This window comes from Leucopleurus acutus (genome assembly GCF_964270905.1).
Source record: "Leucopleurus acutus genome assembly, chromosome: 8".
Lineage (NCBI taxonomy): Eukaryota > Metazoa > Chordata > Mammalia > Artiodactyla > Delphinidae > Leucopleurus > Leucopleurus acutus.
Window position 1 is genome coordinate 60,478,402 of NC_139151.1, and position 20,722 is coordinate 60,499,123.

At 36.8% G+C, this 20,722-nt stretch overlaps 1 protein-coding gene across 4 annotated transcripts in view; it reads left to right on the forward strand.

Moving 5' to 3' along the window:
- The window catches only part of RRM1 (ribonucleotide reductase catalytic subunit M1), a 35,354-nt gene extending 15,585 nt beyond the window's left edge, over positions 1-19,769 (forward strand). For 3 of the 4 annotated variants that reach the window (XM_082844850.1, XM_082844852.1, XM_082844851.1), the window contains exons 8-19: positions 2,936-3,077; positions 4,765-4,848; positions 6,499-6,660; positions 7,038-7,117; positions 7,783-7,984; positions 10,635-10,784; positions 10,991-11,212; positions 12,947-13,023; positions 15,656-15,791; positions 16,627-16,722; positions 17,823-18,011; positions 19,047-19,769. In XM_082844850.1, coding sequence (XP_082700976.1) covers positions 2,936-3,077; positions 4,765-4,848; positions 6,499-6,660; positions 7,038-7,117; positions 7,783-7,984; positions 10,635-10,784; positions 10,991-11,212; positions 12,947-13,023; positions 15,656-15,791; positions 16,627-16,722; positions 17,823-18,011; positions 19,047-19,232 — 1,726 coding nt within the window. In that variant the 3' untranslated portion in view covers positions 19,233-19,769. The remainder of the gene's footprint in view (positions 1-2,935; positions 3,078-4,764; positions 4,849-6,498; positions 6,661-7,037; positions 7,118-7,782; positions 7,985-10,634; positions 10,785-10,990; positions 11,213-12,946; positions 13,024-15,655; positions 15,792-16,626; positions 16,723-17,822; positions 18,012-19,046) is intronic. The other variant, XM_082844853.1, reaches the window with a different exon arrangement.
- Positions 19,770-20,722: the final 953 nt, after the last annotated feature.

Genomic DNA, 20,722 nt, shown 5'->3' on the forward strand with positions numbered 1-20,722 from the left:
ATGATTCCTGAAGAGCATCTACAGACAAATTATTAGAATTAAAAAGAGATTTCAGCAGAATATCTGGATGTAAATTCAACATAAATTAATCAGTTGAGTTTCTATATTTTAGCTGTTAGAAGATTTAAGTTTAAAACATATCATAATACTGGAAGGTACCCAAGAATAAATCTAATGAAAGGTGTGTAAGGCTTTTAAGGAAAAAATTCTAAAACGTAATTGAAGGACATTAAAAAACAAATAAATGGAGAGTGATCTTATATTCATAAATGGATTTAATATTATAACAATGTCAGTTTTTTCCAAGTTAATCTATAGTTTCAGTGTAATTCCAGTCAGAATTTCAACATGCTGACTCTAAAGTTTATATGGAAGAGCAAAATGCTAAGAATAATCTAGTACTGCTTAAAGATATCAGGTCCTAATCCCTGGAACCTGTAAATGTTACTTTATAAGGAAAAGAGTCTTTGCAGTTATGATTAAGAAAGATCTTGACATAGGGAGATTATCCTGAATTATTCAGGTGGGCCCTGAATCCAGTAAAAATATCCTTATAAGAGAGAGGTTGAGGGAGATATGATACATACAGAAGAAAAGAAGGCAGTGTGTAGATAGAGGCAGATATTGGAGTGATGTGGCTACAAGCAAAGGAGCCACCAGAAGCTGGAAGAGGCAAGGAATATATTCTCCCCTAGAGCCTCTGGAGGAATGTTCTTAATTTTGACCCAGTGAAACTGATGTTGAACTTCTGGCCTCCTGAACTGTGAGAAAATAAATTTCTATATTAAGCCACTGAGTTAGTGGTATTTGTTAGGACAGCTACAGGAAACTAATATAAATAACAAGATAGTTTTGAAGAAAAAGTCCTACCGGATTTCAAGACCACTATAAACCCATGGTTTGTCTATCCCCGAGTAAATACCATACTTTGTGATATTTACTCTGGGATAGTATAGTATTTGCTCTGGCCACTGGAATATAACAGAGAGCTCAAAAAGAGATTCAGGCTTATATGGGAACTTGATGAATAACAGGGTGTCATTGCATTTCATTGGGAAAACAGTGCTAAGGAAATTGGTTATCCTATGGGGAAAAGTATAATTAGATTTCCCTTCTTCATGCCATATATAGAAATAAATTCAAGAGAATGTGAAAGTAAAATCTTTTAGAAGAACATATAGAGAAAATAAATATTTTCCTCCTCAACTTTTTAATATGAATTTCAAACATTCAGAAAATTTAAAGAAAAGGACAGTGAACTCCACCCATGCACTCACTTCTGCCTAGATAAAAAACTTACTAACATTTTGCCATATATATGTATTTTTACCTTTAAAATTAAAAAAAATTTTTTTTTGGCTGAGTCATTTGAAAGTGAGCTGCAGACATCATGACTATCAACCTAAATCTTGATAGATTATATATGACCTCAGAGTAGTGAAGGATTTCTTAAAGTAGATATAATAAGCAAACAATATAAGGAAAAATTGACTACATTAAAACTTAAAACTTCTGTGAACCAAATACAGTGAAAAAAGTTTCAGACTGGGAGAAGATATTTGCAATGTATGTTAACTGTTGAAGGATTATAAGAAAAAGACACAAAACGAAATAGAAACATGGGCTAATTTGTAGAAGAAACTGATTGGCTAATAAACAGGTGAGATGATGATAAACTTTGCTGGTGATTAAGAAAATGAAAGTTAATATCATAATGAGATATTTCATACCCAACAGATTGATACAAATTAAAAGGCTGATAATAGTAAGTATTGGTAAGAGTGTGGAACATAGGGAACTCTAATGCATTGCTAGATGGAGTATACGTACCCATTCACTTTGGAGAATCTTTAGTAAAGTGGAACACATGCATATCTTTTGACCCAGAAATTCCTCTCCTAGGTTTATACCCTATAGAAATCCTTAGACATAAGCACAAGGAGATATGTTTAAGAACTTTCACAGCAGCATTGTTTAGAATAGCAAACAAATTGGAAGTAATCCAAATGTCCACCAGTAGGCAAATGGACAAAATATATTGGTATATTCATACAATGGAATAGATTACAGCAGTGAAAATAAACTAGTCCTATATGTATCAGTAGGAATGAATCTCTAACACAGTATTGAGTTAAATAAAAGTGGGTTACAGAGAGGTAAGATGGAGCCAGAAATTTCAAAAATGTGGAACATATGTCAATGCTAAAAGAACGTAGAAAGGCATGGAAATGGTATATGATTGTAATTAGGTTATATTTGTAGTGTCTTATTTCTTGAGGTAGGTGCTAAGTACAAAGTATATGTTATATTATTCTCTGTGCCTTTCTGAATGTCTGAATATCTAATAGAAAAAGTCAACAGAGTCCGTCTGATTGGTTGAATTTTTAAGTTACTGAAGGGATCATTGGAAGACTAAGGTTCCTGGGGTAGGAGGATAAGATCCAAAGCACAGGTAGAAGGGTTGTCTTCAAAAAGACTGTAAGGAAGCTAAATTTTGATGGACATACCAAATTTGGTTCAGTATTGGATAGGTGGGGTTTTTTTCATAAATGTTTAATTTTTCTTGTCTTACTAATAGGTTGAAAAGGTGTTATGTATGCTTAGGAATTTACATGAGAAAATGTTATAAGGGCACATTTGCAGTCTGGTGAACATGGAAGCTAATATTTTTAGACTTATCTCTTAAGCCTTCCTTCCAGGCTTAGCATCTAGGGTAGGCAGCAAGGTGATTTTAAAACAATATATGTTGATATATCTTATTGTGTCATATCCAGTAAAAAGTTTTATTTTGTGTTTTTCCTTCTAAAAACCCCTAGGAATTTTGTAAGCTTCAAATTGTTTATTTGCCTAACTTACTGTCTTTGGATTATATAGTCATTTTTTGATTCTGCTTTGCTTCGTTTCCTTGCTGAGTTGTGACTTTTTTCCCCTGTAGCTGTTTCCTTCTGAGTATGAAAGATGATAGCATTGAAGGTATTTATGACACTCTAAAGCAGTGTGCATTGATATCCAAGTCGGCTGGGGGAATTGGTGTTGCTGTGAGTTGTATTCGAGCTACTGGCAGCTACATTGCTGGGGTAAGCCTCTGTTGTGTGACTAAAAGTGTATAGGCTTAGGGGGATTCAGGTCCATAAGCACCAGGCTTGTGATTGAGAAGGCATTTGCTGGGGCTTGGGAGACCTGGATCTCTGTTAATTACTTGCTGGCTGTGTGACTTAGACTGAGTAATTTCACCACTTCTGGTCTCATTTTCATCTGTCTTATTAGAGGTTGATTAGATGGTCTCTAGGGTCAGATTTTGGAATCCTGATTTATTTTAGCAATAATGATAGCATTATTATTATTCATTGCTCACTACATGCTGAATCCGTTGTAAAAGTTTTATGTGAATTACACATTTAACCCTTACTACAACCTTATGAGATAGATACCATTACAGACACAGTAAACTTTATTCCCTACAGTAACTTTGTGAGTATAGCCACAAAGTCTTCATTTGATAAGTGAGGAAGCTGAAGCTTAGAAAGCTAAATTACTTCCAGAGATTAGTCACTTAATATGTGATAGAGCCAAGATTCAAGCTTTAAACACTGTCACTTAATGAGGTAAATTTCATCTCTTCTAGTTCACTATTCACTGGGAGTCAAGATCATGGTTTTGGGTAGAATTTAAAAAATAATACAACTGGATGTATATGCAAAACAGAAACAGACTCACAGATAAAGAAAACAAACTTGTGGTTACCGAAGGGGAGAGAGACGGGGGGAGGGACAAATTAGGGGCATGGGATTAACAGATACAAACTGCTATATATTAAAATAGATAAGCAACCAGGATATACTGTATAGCACAGGGAATTATACCCATTATACTGTAATAACCTATAATGGAGTATAATATGCAAAAATGCTGAATCACTGTGCTGTACACCTGAAACTAACTATTGTAAATCAACTATACTTCAGTTACGAAAAAAAAGGAAAAAAAAGGTAATCGTTTTGGTTAAGTCCTGGATTTAAATCCTATCTTCACTAATTACTAGTAGTGTGGCTAGTGCAAGTTATTTTACATCTCTGAGTTTGTTTCCTCCTCTGTAAGGTGAAGAAAATATCTAACCCTATAGAATAAAGTTAGAGTCCAGAAGAAAACCATTCCATTACGTGGTGTTCATTACATAATAGTAGGATGAGCCATTGCTCACTTATCTTTCTAGGTTGTTTAAAGGCTTGCCTTGGGGTTAGAAGGATTATTTTAAAAATTTGATGAGGTATCTTTTAGTCTTAAGAGTTTATGTATTTTTTTCATCTTCATTCTAGAATCCATTTATTGCTGAGAATCTCCATTTACCTTATTGTCTTGATTTATCCATTGCATATAATTCTTATTGTAAATTGCCTTGAATTCTTTTGGGAAAAAGATACTGTAGTAGCATTTTTACTGTACCCAAAGTATTTCTTTATATAGTGACCTTTTGAACATGTGGGGTTTAAATTTAGCTATCCTGATTTTGGATTCTTTTGACTTGTAATTTCTCATTGTAAATTAGAGATGCCATGAAATAACTTCGTACATAATTGCGATTTATTCAGCAAAATTTTATTTTATGTTGGGCATTATGTTTTTAAAGCAGAGGGAGAGATGGGGAGCAGATGAAACTGTAGACTGGGAGAGAGTAATTTGTCCACTGTTGAACCGTTTTGTTCTTTTTCTTGCTGAGCCCCCTATTTCTCCTCCAGATGCCTTTATCCTCAGTTTCTCTTTCAGACTAATGGCAATTCCAATGGTCTTGTACCGATGTTGAGAGTATATAACAACACAGCTCGATATGTGGATCAAGGTGGAAACAAGGTATGCTTTGTTACTGAAAGTCCTAGAAACCAGAACTGAAAATCTTTTCTCATATATGCTTATAATAAGATGGCTCATTGTGTATGTTTCTAACAACTTTGCTTTTTTTCCACTTTTATGATCAATTTAATGAGTATAATTTTTACTTTTAAGTGTATACAATTGAAGTATACATTTTGATGATTTTGACAGATGTATATACTTGTGTAATCACACCAGTCAAGACATAGAACATTTCCATAACCCCAACATGTTTCCTCATGCACCTTTGTATTACTCACCCATCACTCCCACCAATACATACTTTATCCCTGGCTCCAGGCAGCCAGTGATTGAGTCAGCTGTCTTACGTGACAGTTTATTTGCAGGGAATTTCTAAAGTTGTGATTCATATTGATACCTAACCTTGAAAAAGGGTTGTAATATGTTTTCTAGGTTTTTCTTTAAAAAAAGAAAACAAAAACAAAACAAAACTCTGTCTATTTTATAGAGGGAAAAGTAAAGTTGAGAGTATTGGATCATTTATCCAATGTTAACAGCAGGATAGTTTGCAACTATCTAGCCTGTCTTTTATGGATATGTAGGCATAGTAATCACCTATTAGTTTATGAATTTCCTTCTGATGCACTTAAGAAAAAATCTATGGTGGGGGAGCTTTCCTGGTGGCGCAGTGGTTGAGAGTCCGCCTGCCAATGCAGGGGACACGGGTTCGTGCCCCGGTCTGGGAAGATCCCACATGCCGTGGAGCGGCTGGGCCCATGAGCCATGGCCACTGAGCCTGCGCATCCGGAGCCTGTGCTCTGCAACGGGAGAGGCCACAACAGTGAGAGGCCCGCGTACCGCAAAAAAAAAAAAAAAACAATCTATGGGGACCTTGATAAGACATACCACCTTTTTGACCTTTTGAGCACAACATTATTGTCAAAGTTAAAGTGATTTTCTTTGGGCTTTGCATACATGTTACATAGTGTAAAGTAAGCTGGACAACTGCTGAAGTGGAAGCTCCATCCCTAGTTCACTGTGTCATTTTAGATAAATTATTTAGTCTTTTATTTTTCTTATATTTTTAAAATAAATTTATTTATTTATTTTTGGCTGAGTTGGGTCTTTGTTGCTGCACGAGGGCTTTCTCTAGTTGTGGCGAGTGGGAGCTACCCTTTGTTGAGGTGCGTGGGCTTCTCATTGCGGTGGCTTCTCTTGTTGCAGAGCACGGGCTCCAGGCACGCGGGTTCAGTAGTTGCAGCACGCAGGCTCAACAGTTGTGGCTCACGGGCTCTAGAGCGCAGGCTCCTAGTAGTTGTGGCTCACGAGCTTAGTTGCTCTGTGGCATGTGGGATCTTCCCGGACCAGGGCTTGAACCCTTGTACCCTACATTGGCAGGTGGATTCTCAACCACTGCGCCACCAGGGAAGTCCTATTTAGTCTTTCTTGTTCCACATTTTCTTTATGTTAAATGCTCTTTTTTACTGCTAGAATTGTAAGAAAACTACTACTACTTTATATTTTTATAGTACTTTTATTTGTATTATCTCATTTAATTCATTAATTATAGTGAAGATCCAAGGAGATATTATTGAAGTGCTTTGGAAAATATGAAGTTTCTTTGTTTTATTCTGATTCTGAGAAGAATGATGATTTGTTTACCATTAGCGACCTGGGGCATTTGCTATTTACCTGGAGCCTTGGCATTTAGACATCTTTGAGTTCCTTGATTTAAAGAAGAACACAGGAAAGGAAGAACAGCGTGCCAGGGACCTTTTCTTTGCCCTTTGGATTCCGGATCTCTTCATGAAACGAGTGGAGACTAATCAGGTGAGAGATAGGTACTTGTTAGTAATAACAACTTGATTCATATAAGTTTTCTCCTCAGTCATCTTAAATCATGCTTAGGAAGAGTCCACCTATATGTTATGCAATGGAAAGGCATGCTGAACAAGTTAAGAGATGCCATTCTTGCCTTCTTGGATTTTTATTCTCTAAAGTAGATGCTATCTGACCTAAATGGTTGAAGGGTCATGAACAAACATGCAAAACTAGATGTTTGGGCCTGAGCCTAAAATTATTATTTCTAAAGCAAATTTTTAAGACAGTCTATGGAAGCCACAATATCCCTTGCAGTGTTCCCAATGGACTACGTGTGGTTGGTTATTTGAAGTTTCTTATGGTTGGTACTCTTCTTCCCTTTGCAGGACTGGTCTTTGATGTGTCCAAATGAGTGTCCTGGTCTGGATGAGGTCTGGGGAGAAGAATTTGAGAAGCTATATGAAAGGTATGGGAAAAATATGAGAGTAATAATGCTTTAACTGTGTGTTTCTTTTATTTACAGGATCTAAATTTTAAAACTACGTCAATCATTAGCCAGTTTCTAGGAATCTTGAGAAGCATCTAGAAGAGAATGTGACTAATAATTTTATTTTGGTCATGTTTTCTTCCTGAATCTTCACCAAAATTTTGGTTTGTCTTCTTTCTTGAAAATTTGGGATATGTAAATAGGTATTCAGGTTTTTTTAATTGATCCTTTAAAAAATTAATGCAAAGAGTTATTTAGCAGGGTTATTATTAATTTGCTTTGTCATAAAGTACATTCGACAGAACAAGTTACGCTTTGTGTAGTACACAGGAATCAAGGGCTACTGGGACACACATGTCAATAGTTCATTAAATAATAGCACAACAGTACTGCTTTAGCACAGTAGCACAATTTGAGTACTTCAGGTTTTGTTCCTTTTTATTATGGAAGGTTTTGTTGATTTAGTGGGATTGACTTTAGCCATAGTAAAATAAATATCATATTCCTAATTTCTTTCTCTTAGCAAAACTTAGTAAGAAATTTAAGAGTTTTCAATATTTTATATTTTGGTGTTTCTGTTCATGTTATCTGCAATAAAGATTTTCCTTAGGGAATATTAAAATAATACTAGCTTTGCCTTTCAGTTATGAGAAAGAGGGTCGTTTCCGCAAAGTTGTAAAAGCTCAGCAGCTTTGGTATGCCATCATTGAGTCTCAGACAGAGACAGGTACCCCGTACATGCTCTACAAAGATTCCTGTAATCGGAAGAGCAACCAGCAGAACCTAGGAACGATCAAATGCAGCAACCTGTGCACAGAAATAGTAGAATATACCAGCAAAGATGAGGTAGGTAGAAAAACTTCTGCCTCAGGTACTGAGAGAAGAATCTTAGGAGTTTGTGAATTATTTGTGACTCCCTCACATGATTTCCCTTAAGTTGGGTGAAGGGGGTTTTCGTAGCTTGCTGTAAGCAGAAGGGCACTAAAATAGAGATTATAAAGGAAGAGGTGTGATGTGTGCCCTTAAATATCTTTTAGTCTGAGCCATGTAGAAAAGACTGTCAATTTTTTATTTCACACACATTGTTGTAATAACCTTTACTTGAGAAAAATAGCAATATATAGTTATTTAGGTTAGGGTTAGGACAAACACAGTAACGTGTTAGGGTGCTCATTCAGTTTAAAGTATGTAAGCATGAGAGAGTCCTTTCAGTGAATGGTGAGACAGAGTTCTCATCTCAGATCTTTAAGGTGATTCACAGAAGAGGCAAGGCTAGAAATGAGACATAGATTTGGATATTTTAAAAAGAAATTTATGGAAAAGCTTTCCATTTGGGAAGAACTGCCTGTATGACAGATCAGAGACAGGGATAGGTTTTGTGCAGTGAGTGTAAAAGTTTGTTTTGATGGAGCAAATACATTAAGGTTTGGTGTATGGAGAGATGGCTGCAACTGGGGGAAGGGAGATAGTATGTGAAAGGTGGCATGTCTCAGACGCAGGAAAGCCCTTGTAGATTTCTGAAAGGAAAATAGCATCCCTAGGTTAGGAAGGATGGCTCTTGCTTCTGGTTATAGAATGGCTTAGTGTGAGAAGAGGCTGGAGGTTAGTTTAAGGAGATTGTTGCATTAGTCAGATGACAGGCAGCTTGGATATTGGATGTAAACTACGAAAATGCGGAGGAAGGAGCAGATCCCAAATTCTAGGACCTAAAAAAAACATGACAAATGAAAAGTCAGAAAGAAAATGGTGAGTGAATTGAACATACTGCTAAGGTTGCAGTTTAATTTAACAAAGTTTATTGAGCACCAGCCATGTGTAAGACACTACACTAAGTGCTCTCAGATATAAATGAATGTGGCTCAGCCCCTGCCCTCTGGAAACTTACAATTTAGTTGGAGGAAATTGACATACTCATGACTATTATACAAGATAGATTATATTATAGAGAATAAAATGACCCTTCTTAAAACAAACATCAGATCATATCATTCCTCTGCACAATACTCGTCTTTGATTTTCCAGCCCATCCAGAGTTCGTTCATCCTTTTTTTTTAAATTGAGATATAATTCACATACCATAAATTTCACCCTTCTAAAGTATACAATTCAGTGTTTTTGGTTTGGTTTGTGCAACCATCACTGATAACTAATTCCAGAACATTTTCATCACCCCAGAAAGAAATCTTGTACCCTTTAGCAGTCACTCCCTGTTCCCCTCTTCACCCAGGCCCTGGCACCGCTAACCTATTTTCTGTCTCTGGATTTGTCTATTGTAGGTATTCCATATAAATGGAATCATATGATATTTGGTCTTTTGTGTCAGTTGTCCATACTGTAGCATGTATCAGTACCTCATTTCTGTCCTTGTAATGCCCTGTGAGATCCTACACAACTGAGTATCCTACCTCATCTGCTCTTACTTTCCCCCTTCCTCACTGTGCTCCAGCTCTACTAATTTTATTGCTGTTTCTCAAACATATGAAGCATACTCCTGTCTCAGGATTTTTGAATGTTAAAATGCTCTTCTCCCCAGGTAGCCATGTGGCTTGCTTTCTGACTTCTTCAGTTCTTTCTTCATATATCCCATTCTCAGTGAGGTCTTCCTTGGCAACTCTATTTAAAAATGGCACTCCTGGGCTTCCCTGGTGGCGCGGTGGTTGAGAGTCCGCCTGCCGATGCAGGGGACACGGGTTCGTGCCCCGGTCCAGGAAGATCCCACATGCTGCGGAGCGGCTGGGCCCGTGAGCCATAGCCGCTGAGCCTGTGCTCCGCAGTGGGAGAGGCCACAACAGTGAGAGGCCTGCGTACCGCAAAAAAAAAAAAAAAAAAGGCACTCCTTCCATCCTTAGCCCCAAGACTCTGTTTTCTTTTCCTGCCTTATTTTTCTCCCTAGCATTTATTAGGCTTACATGATTCAGGCTATGTTTTAAAAATGGGTACTTTGGCAACATGTGTAAAATTGAGTAGGTGTGAAGGGCATGAGGGAGTCTAGGTGAGAGGAGTTAAGGGCTGTGAGAGTCTCAATGAGGGTGAAGTAGACGTGCAGTTTGGAAGAACTTTCTGCAGTGATAGAAATGTTCTGTATTGGGTGGCTACTGAGCACATGAAATGTGACTAGTGCAATTGAGAAACTGAATTTTAAATTTCATTTAGTTTTAATCTAGTGGCTGCTGTATTGGACAGTGCACATCTACTGACAGATATATATAAAAAATTATAGCATAATGTGGCACACGTCTGGTAGTAGAGCCATGTACCATGAAGCATATGGTTCTTTCCCCATCTTACCTATTTCACTGGTGCGTGGTACAGTTCACATATGTGAATAGGTTTTGGGATTTAGAAATGAACTGGTGAATGATGAAGAGAGAGGAGTCAAAATAGAAGTTTAAAATTTTAATGTCAGCAAGTGTTAGAGGCTTACAGAGTAGTGTCATTGACACGGTGGAAGAAATAAAAATCGTGTGACTCTTGACCCTTTTTTTCCGAATTCCAGGTTGCAGTTTGTAACTTGGCTTCCCTGGCCCTGAATATGTATGTTACATCGGAACACACATATGACTTTATGAAGTTGGCTGAAGTCACCAAAGTCATTGTCCGAAACCTGAATAAAATTATTGATATTAACTACTACCCTGTCCCAGAGGTATGAACAGATTTCTCTGCTTATTGGTAATTATTGAAATCCAAGATGGAAGGAGTTTATCACAGTCTTCTAGTCATTGTCTAAATGGTTATCATTGGAATGGTGTGAGAAAACTGAGATAAAGAGAGAGAGTGTGTCATTTGTTACAGAATGTTGCTTTTACTGTTCATTAATGTTGTCTCTTCTCTAAATCTGTTGGCGCGAAGGCAAGCATATCAAATAGATGCCATCGCCCCATTGGAATTGGGGTACAAGGTCTGGCAGACGCTTTTATTCTGATGAGGTACCCTTTTGAGAGTCCGGAGGCCCAGTTATTGAATAAGCAGATCTTTGAAACCATTTATTATGGAGCCTTGGAAGCCAGCTGTGAATTGGCCAAGGAGTATGGCCCATATGAAACCTATGAGGGCTCTCCAGTCAGCAAAGGAGTAAGTATATGCATGAAGTTTCTTTTTGCCTGTGAGTTCCTATGGTAGGCTGAATGGTAGCCTTCAAAAAGATATGTTCACATCCTAATGCCTGGAACCTATGACTGTTACCTTATTTGGTTTAAAAAGGGTCTTTATAGATGTTGTTAAGGAATTTGAGATGAGGAGATTATCCTGGATTATCCAGGTGGGCCCTAAATCCAGTGACAGTTGTCCTTACAAGAGACACAGAGAAGAAGAGGAGGCAACACGACCATAGAGGCAGAGATCGGAGTGATGCAGCCGCAACCCAGGAGTACTGAGAGCCACTGGAAGTTGGAGAGGCAAAGAACAGAATCTCTTCCAGCCTGTGGAGGGAGTGAGGCCTTCCCAACGTAATGAGTTCGGGCTTCTGGCCTTGAGAACTATGAGAGAATAAATTTTTATTTTAAGCCACTAAATCTGTGGTAATTTGTTATACCAGACAGAGTAAACTCACATGGTCTTTTTGTCCTCTGGAGTAAAAAGGATACTCTGTTTAAAACTAATCATTGCTAAAATGACGTAAGAAGAATGCTAACTGTATTAGTTTTTTTTTTCTTTTTTGGCCGCGCCATGCGCAGCTTGCAGGATCTTAGTTCTCCGACCAGGGTTCGAACCAGGGCCCACAACAGTGAAAGCGCTGAATCTTAACCACTAGACTACCAGGGAACTCCCAAGTATTAGTTTCCTGTTACTAAACTTAGTGTATTAAAACAACATACATTCAGTATTAGTTTCCATGGGTCATGAGTGCAGACTTGGGTTAGCTGAGTCTTGATCTCTGGATCTCTCAAAGCTACAGTCAGAATGTCGGTAGAGGCTGTGGTCTCATCTGAGGCTCAGGGTCCTCCTCCAAGCTCACCTGGTTCATTTCCTTGTAACTCTAGAACTCTTGGCATCTTGCTTCTTCAAAGCCAGTAGGAGGGAGAGTCCCTCATTTCAAGAAGAGCCCAGTCCAGTCGCCCATTTGAGGGTTTTCATTTGTTAGGTCAGGGCCACCCAGGATAGTCTCACTTTTAACTAAAAAATTAACTGATTTTCACCCTTAATTGTACCTGCAGAAACCCTTCACATTTGTCATAGTTATGTGAGTGGCATCCATTGTATTTCCAGGTCCTGTATACACTGAAGGGGAGGAGAATATAATGGCCTATATATACCCTAGGGGGCTGGGAATCTGGGAGCTGTCCTAGAATTCCACGATCCACACTGCCTTCATCATGAGTAGTATGATTCTCCTCCCTGTAAAATAAGATGTTATTTTTAGTTCTTACAGTGCCTGCTGATATTTAGGAACTCTACATTGTTTGAAAATAAGTTTATTAGCTAAATAGATAGATTGAGAGGCAGATCAAGGCAGTTAAAAAAGATGAGGCTAGAGTAATTCTTTTACTGTACAAAAACAACATGCTTTCATAAATGTTAGAATTTCCTGGTTTGTAGATATGGTAGGGGTCCTCTGAGAGGACTCAGCCAGAGACATGGGGAAGTGGTAAGCCTTAATGAGTTTTCTTAGCCTGCTTCTAATCAATGTGACTACATAGAAATTTGTCCAGGAAAGTCTCTGGTCCTTGTATTTCTTACACAGCTTTACCAAAAGACAGCATTTGTTGGGATGTGGGGGCATGGCAGTTAGTTATTTGTTTGGTTTTTGTCATAGTTTTAAATTGTCATACAATGATTTATCATAAATTTGGGTTGTTTATTCCTTAGATCCTTCAGTATGATATGTGGAATGTTACTCCTACAAACCTGTGGGACTGGAAACTTCTCAAGGAGAAGATTGCAAAGTAAGTAGAGATGTAAAGTGGCTTTGAAGTGAGGAGGGTTCAGGTTTTCAGCCTGGCTCTTTCGAACTTAGATATGTTATTTTAGCTTCTGAAATTCATTTTTTGTCTTTTAAATGGGACTAAAAGGACCTATCCATAGAACTATTTTTTTAAAAATGCTTCCTAGGACAATATATTTTATATGTATAGTAACCTGCAAATTGCTTGGTACAATGAAAGCATTTTAATACCTGGTAGGTATTATTATTAGTAGTTGATCTTGTTTTAGGGGCTTGAGTACCAAGATTAGGTAATTCTTTTTCTCGTTAAACCTTCATATTTCCAAGTGTGTTTGCTTTTTAAATGTTTTTTCACTTTTATTTATTGCTTAACCACATTGGGCACATAAATGACTTTCAATGAATTGATTGTCATAGGACTTCATTACGGATTTTGGAAGAGCTTTTGGAGGGTTTAATGTGTTAAACTGTGTGAAAGAAAAATGTAAAAATTGAAAAATGTAGTCCTTTCCAGCTAATAAACATAAGAGATTTGAGTGCAGGCAGAATGTTTTGCTGAATGTTTGTCTGTCATGTCTAGGTTAATGCATATACAAAGTGTTTAATGTTTGCAGAAGGAAGCAGTAGCTTTAAAATGCTCTTTAAAATATCTGTTTACCTTAAAATTGTTTTGTTACTCAAATAATACATGTTAGATAATTTAGAAAATATACATGTGGAAAGGGAATAAAATGAAAATTATCCCAGTACCATCACCCCCCAAAAAAACCTGTTTGTATCTTTTTGTCTATCATCCTCAGACTTTCTTATGAGTGTGTATATATGTGTATATTTACATGCAAATTCAATTTTTACAAAAATGGACCTGTATTCTATTTATTATTCTGTTTTTCTCAAAATAATATAGTTTAAATATTTTTTATGTATAACTTTTTTAAATTTCAAAATTAATACATGAATACACATTCATTGTTAATAAAGTTCAAATATGGAAATAAAATAGAAAGTAAAAGCCCTTCTTTATACCATTTATATATAAATGGTTCTGCCAACCATTTTGTCCCACAAAACAAACAAAAAAACCAACTTACTCCTTTTCTCAGAGATAACCATTGTGAATGGTGTATATTTTTCTAGACCTTTTTCAGTACATTTGCAGATACGCACACACAGTTTTATTATATAAATGAGATCAAACTTGACATGTTTTGAGACTTTTTATTTAGCGATTTATTTTGGAGATGTTTCTCTTTTAGTACATGCAGATTTACCTATTGTTTTTAGTGATTACAGACAATTCCATAGCTTGGATATATCATATATATATGACTTTTCAAAACATTTTCCTGTCTCTGGACAGGAAACCACTGTCCACTCTACTGAGGGAGTAAAGACATGGAGATAGCTCGTGGTTTGCTTGATGCCTCACAACTAGAAAATGACATAGAGAGGTTGAAAGTCCAGTTGTACAGACTCCATTAGGATGTGAGTCTCTATGCTAAGTGCTGTATGAATCCAGAGGTATGGAATGTAGGAAAGATGAACTCTTTGTCCTTGAGAAACTTAAAACTAAGTAAGGTAAGACATGTAACACAAACACACGTGAAGGTACAGGTCACAGAAAATATTTGCAATGCAAATATTTGTATTTGACAGTTGTATTTAGTGTTGTCTGCCTGGTTAGGAAAGATGTTGTAGAGTAAGTATCTCTTAGGCTGAGCTTTGAAGGATGTGCTTAGGACAGTTTGAAGATTTCTCAGAGTTCAGATACTGTATATTTATTTATTTTTTATTTATTTATTTTTTTGCGGTATGCAGGCCTCTCACTGTTGGGGCCTCTCCCATTGCGGAGCACAGGCTCCGGATGCGCAGGCTCAGCGGCCATGGCTCACGGGCCCCGCCGCTCCGCGGCATGTGGGATCTTCCCGGACCAGGGCACGAACCCGTGTCCCCTGCATCAGCAGGCAGACTCTCAACCACTGCGCCACCAGGGAAGCCCTAGATACTATATTTTTATGCACTCTCTTTGACACTGAATAGAGTCAAAAAAATGTTAGCGTTCTTCTAGGAAATTTAATTAAAGAGGTGATAGAGGAAGTCAGGAATATACTTGGAGCATAATTTTTTCTATTCATTATCCTGTTCAGGATAAATGGAGAATTGTGGGGATAGAGGTCTGGTTCTGACCACTTTCACATCATTATGTTTCCTTAAAGGGCCTAGCACAGTGATCACATAGGCACTTAGAAAAGAGTAAGGGTTGAATGAGTGTACCCTGATACAGGTGGGGACTCTCCAATAACCATGTGAGTGTTTTCTTGGGCAAGATAGTGTATCAAGTGCTGTGATTCCTAACTTGATAAGGAATCACAGCATGGCATGATAAGGTTTACCAGCAGTAAAAATGGTGCTGATTCTGTTTAGGAATTAGGCATTTAGGAGAGGGCCAAGTTATACCACCCATACTGTGGAGTTGCATCCCTTTAGGGGTTAAATGCAAAAGTCAACATGTGAGTCTAATGGATGTTTGGTATTACTTGCAGCAACTGCATTTACTACAATGACTTAAAGTAGCTGTCTTCCTGACAGATTGTAGCTTCAGGACCAGTACCTAATAATCTCCTTTTCTTTAGGTATGGTATAAGAAACAGTTTACTCATTGCCCCGATGCCTACTGCTTCAACTGCTCAGATATTGGGAAATAATGAGTCAATTGAACCTTATACCAGTAACATCTATACTCGCAGAGTCTTGTCAGGAGAATTTCAGGTGAGAAGATCACAACCAGACCTACAGGAAAATCTTTTAGAAGCCTGATGTTGGGAGTAAATGCTACTCATATTTAGTATATGCCCCTTTATTTTAGTGTCGGTGCAAAGTTTTGATAAAGTGAGTTATCATCTCTAATATTGTTTATGTTATTTCAGCATATAATAGACATTTAATAAATATCTGTCAAAAGAATGAAGGATTGAGGGTTGAGTATGAAAGCAACTTGATATTAGAGTTCACATGATGTTTAACCATTTTGTAATCATAGTGACATATACTATAACCTCATATGCTTAAGTTGATGATACTCAAGGTGTATAGAAGTATCTTTTAAGATAGTGGTTCTCAGCCTTGGTTACAAATTAGAATTTCTGATGGGCAGGACCAGTGTTTTTTTTAAGGTTCTTAGGTAATTCTCATTTGCAGGTTGAGAACCACTAATTTAAAAGATACTTATTTGTGAATTTGCAGATACTCTGAAATAAATTTCTGTAAGGTTTGGCGTGGGTACGTTTCTAATTTTCTTAAGTATTTATTATGTCCTTACTTAAAAAGAAAAAAGAATCATTCTACATACCCAGCTTAGGCAGCATTAGCTCTTTTCACTTTTGCAAATACCATGTGTTATGTTTTGAATAACAGATATAAAGATTTTAGAGGAATATAGCTTTCATGTAGTGGGATAGGTCTCTCAGTTTTATAAAAAATAGAATTTACCAAGCAATCTAATGTTCTTCATTGATCTTATTTACTTTAAGCTCCAAGTCTGTGATCCTGTTTAGGCCCTGTCTTTGTTGTTTATTCCTTCACATCTTTCTCCTTTCCGTTTCAGATTGTAAATCCTCACTTACTGAAAGATCTTACTGAGCGGGGCTTGTGGAATGAAGAGATGAAAAATCAGATTATTGCATGCAATGGCTCTATCCAGGTACAGAATTTAAAAAAAAAAAGTGTTCTCTTCAGGAGCTAAGTTGGTAGTTACATTGGTAACTTCTCACTTATCCCAGGCAATGCAGAGAAAGAATGGCTATTCACTGTGGTCATATAGGCTTACGTAGCTCTGTTCAACTCTGCATTGCTGTGCTAGGATTAAATGCATCTTCACATAGCTAGGCCTTACCCTCTTGTTTGTGCAGCAGTATAAAGTAGTGGTTCCAACTTCTATGCACATTAGAATACATTGAAGAGCTTTTTAAAATCCTGTAGCTTAGGTTGTACCCCATACAAATTAAATGTCTGGGAGTGAGAGCCAGGCATCAGTATTTTTTAAAGACTCCCTAGATAGTTGCCAAGTGAGTCAGAGTTTGGGGACCAGTGATATAAAGCCTGAAATTAGAGTCAAACTTAATTAAAAAGTATGATGGAGAATTGAAGACTGATAGTCCAAAAGACAGAGCCAGAAATAGTGTTTAACAGTGAAATATTTGCAACTGAGAATCAAGAAGCATTTATTTATTTGTAAATAGAGGCCTCTGGCTAAATATATGTCTGCTTGGCAACACAGATAAAGATTCTTGTAACATTTCTATATTTGCATTAGCCAGTCTGTGTTTTGATGCAAGCTAACCCTAGACCTAAGAAATAGGAAAGCCTTTTTCTGTTGACTCCAAATGGAGTTTGTGAAGTCCTAGCTTATTTAAAGGGTTTTGTCTCATTGCTTCCTTGGGTCATGTCCCTGTGAGTTACAGCCCTGAGTTTTTGTATTTTCTGCAAAAGTCAAGGGTCATTTATTGTTGCTTAGCTCTGACTTTTCAGTGAATGTTTTGGCCATTAACCAGTTAAAGATGAGTCTTAAATAACTACCACCAGATTGATATTTTGTTGTTTAGATGGGGTTTTGTTTGACTTCATAAGCCAGAAGTGAGTAGTCTTAGGAAACTTGATAAGGATCATACTGTATTAAATGGAATGGTAGCGTCAGATCTGGCTGGAAGTAGAACCAAGGCCAGACCCTGGGGGTCACCATTCTGTTAATCATACTGCTTTCTTCAACCAGAGTGCAATAAACATTTGATTTCCCTTCTTCAGAGCATACCAGAAATTCCTGAGGACCTGAAGCAACTTTATAAGACTGTGTGGGAAATCTCTCAGAAAACCATACTCAAGATGGCAGCTGAGAGAGGAGCTTTCATTGATCAAAGCCAGTCTTTGAACATACATATTGCTGAGCCTAACTATGGCAAACTCACTAGTATGCACTTCTACGGCTGGAAACAGGTTAGTGGAGGAAGTCAACCAGCTTGGGATATTTTAGAATTGGAACAGAGTTCTGTATTCTAGCTACATATTAAGTATTGCCACCTGGAAGTTCTTTCACTTTAAGTCCAGTATGTTAGAACCAACCCATGGGTTTTATACCAGATTAAGCTCTCACTTTGAATTTTCTTATTTCTTTTAGGATTATTTTATTCTAAGCTTGAAACCTTGGAGTTACCTATGATCCTTCCTTTACTTTCCATGCAGTCATTCACCATGTAGTGTCAGTTGTTCCTTTGTACTATTTCTTGAATGTCTTACTTTCTATTCCACTGTTGTTATTCTTAACTTCTTAACTGATCTCTTTTCTTCTGGTATCTCTACTCTAGGCCATCTTGTATACTGCTACCATTCCTAAAATAAAACTTTACACATGTCAACCCACTGTTCAAAAATATCCATTGTTTCCCCACTTTATCTACAGGATAAAAGCCAATCACTTAGCTAGTCATTGCCAACTGTAAAGGCCTATGAGTCTATAATGTATTCTTATTCCCTAGCAATATTCTAGGTGTTTATATAGAATTATGAATTTATTTTTCTATTTAACAAACTTTTATTGAACTTATACTATGTTCCAGGACTGGGGATACTGAATAGAGAATGGTGATTCTTATCCTTGAATTAGTCATAATCTGTTCTTATACAGAGATACAGTCTAGACCTCTAAATAGTTATAATTTAAGGCAGACATGTTTTCTTAGGCACACTTGGAAGTCATACACATAAAAACAAACAAACAAAAAGACTAGAGAACAAAAATATTTGACATTTTCAAAGAGATAAGCTTGTTTTAGGGGTGAAAAGGACAGAGTATACTGTCTGACCATCTCTTTCTCTCTTTAAGCATTTTTGAGAGGGCTTCCTAGAAGAGATATAATTCTAAGTTTAGAAAGCAATTTGACCTGGTTTATGGAAATGTATTTTAAACATTGGTCTTGAATGTCTACTGTTCTCACAGTTTCTCCTAATTAGTTGTATTTACTTCCCTTTTAGGGTTTGAAGACTGGGATGTATTATTTAAGGACAAGACCAGCAGCTAATCCGATCCAGTTCACTCTAAATAAAGAAAAGCTGAAAGATAAGGAAAAGGTATCAAAAGAAGAAGAGAAGGAGAGGAACACAGCAGCCATGGTGTGCTCTTTGGAAAATAGAGATGAATGTCTGATGTGTGGATCCTGAGGAAAGGCTTAGAAGAGACCAGCCCTTCTTTAATAGCCAAACTACTTCTTGAGCATAGATAGGTATAGTAGGTTTGCTTGAAGTGATAAGGTTTTGCTGGACTTTATTGCAGCAAAAGAATCAATTGATTTAAAGTCAATTTAAATCAATTTAAATCAATTGATTTAAAGTCAATTTATATAAGCGTGAAAGTAATGATTTTTTAAAATTGATATATTGGGAATCAAAGTAGATGTTTTAGGAATGCAAAAGAAGTCATCTTGCAAATAGGGAGTGATTAAGTAGGGTTTCATCACCCATCTGGTACCCCTTTTCTGGTGACTTCAGTTTTGGTAAGGAGACTTTGACCGGTGTGTCCGTAGAAGCAAAACTGAGTCATAACACGTGAGAAGTGCTGACAGAACCTTTATCTGGATAAGGTCCTAATAGGTCATTCTGAAATAAAGATAAACATTTCTAAATGATTGTGTGAGACTAATTTTGTCATTTATTTTCATACAAAGGTCAACTTTGATAAAGGATTTTTTGTTATTTGAGGGTTCAGGGAAGAAATTTTAAGACAAATTACTTAGACACCATATAGAATTCTGATTTTAATATATGTCTTTTTCTTCTTTTTAAAAAAATTGTGGTAAAATATACATAACATAAATGTTACCATTTTACCCATTTTAAAGCATACAATTTAGTGGCATTAAGTACATGTACAAGGTACAACCATCACCACTATCTATTTTCAGAACTTTTTCATCATCCCAAACAGAAAGTCTATACATAAAACAATAATTCCCCGTTCCCTTCTTCCATTATTCCCTGGTAACCTCTATTCTACTTTCTGACTCTGAATTTGCTTATTCTAGGTATCTCAAATAAAAGGGATCATACAATGTGTGTCCTTTTATGTCTGGCTTATTTCACTTAGCATAATGTTTTCAAGGTTCATTTATGTATTGTGTCAGAATTTCATTCCTTTTTTAAGGCTGAGTAATATCTCATATATATATATAGACATTTGGGTTATTTCCACCTTTTGGCTATTGTGAATAATGCTGCTGTGAACATTGATGGACAAGTATCTGTTTGAATTCCTGCTTTCCGTTCTTTTGGGTGTGTACCTAGAAGTGGAATTATTGGACTAGATGGTAATCTTACATTTAACTTTTTGAGGAATTGCCGAACTGTTTTCTACAGCAAGTGCACCATTTTACATTTCTACCAACAGTACACAAGAGTTCCAGTTATTCCACATCTTTGCCAATACTTGTTAATTTTTTGTATTTTTTATAATAACCATCCTAATGGCTTTTGACAGTTTGATTATAATGTGTCTTGGTGTGGGTCTCTGAATTTAGCCTAATTGGGGTTTGTTGAACTGCTTGGATTGATATATTCACATCTTTTGTTAAATTTGGGAAGTTTTCAGCCATTATTTCTTCAGGTAATCTTTTTTGCCCCTTTCCCTCTTCCTTCTGGAGTTCCAATGTTGCATC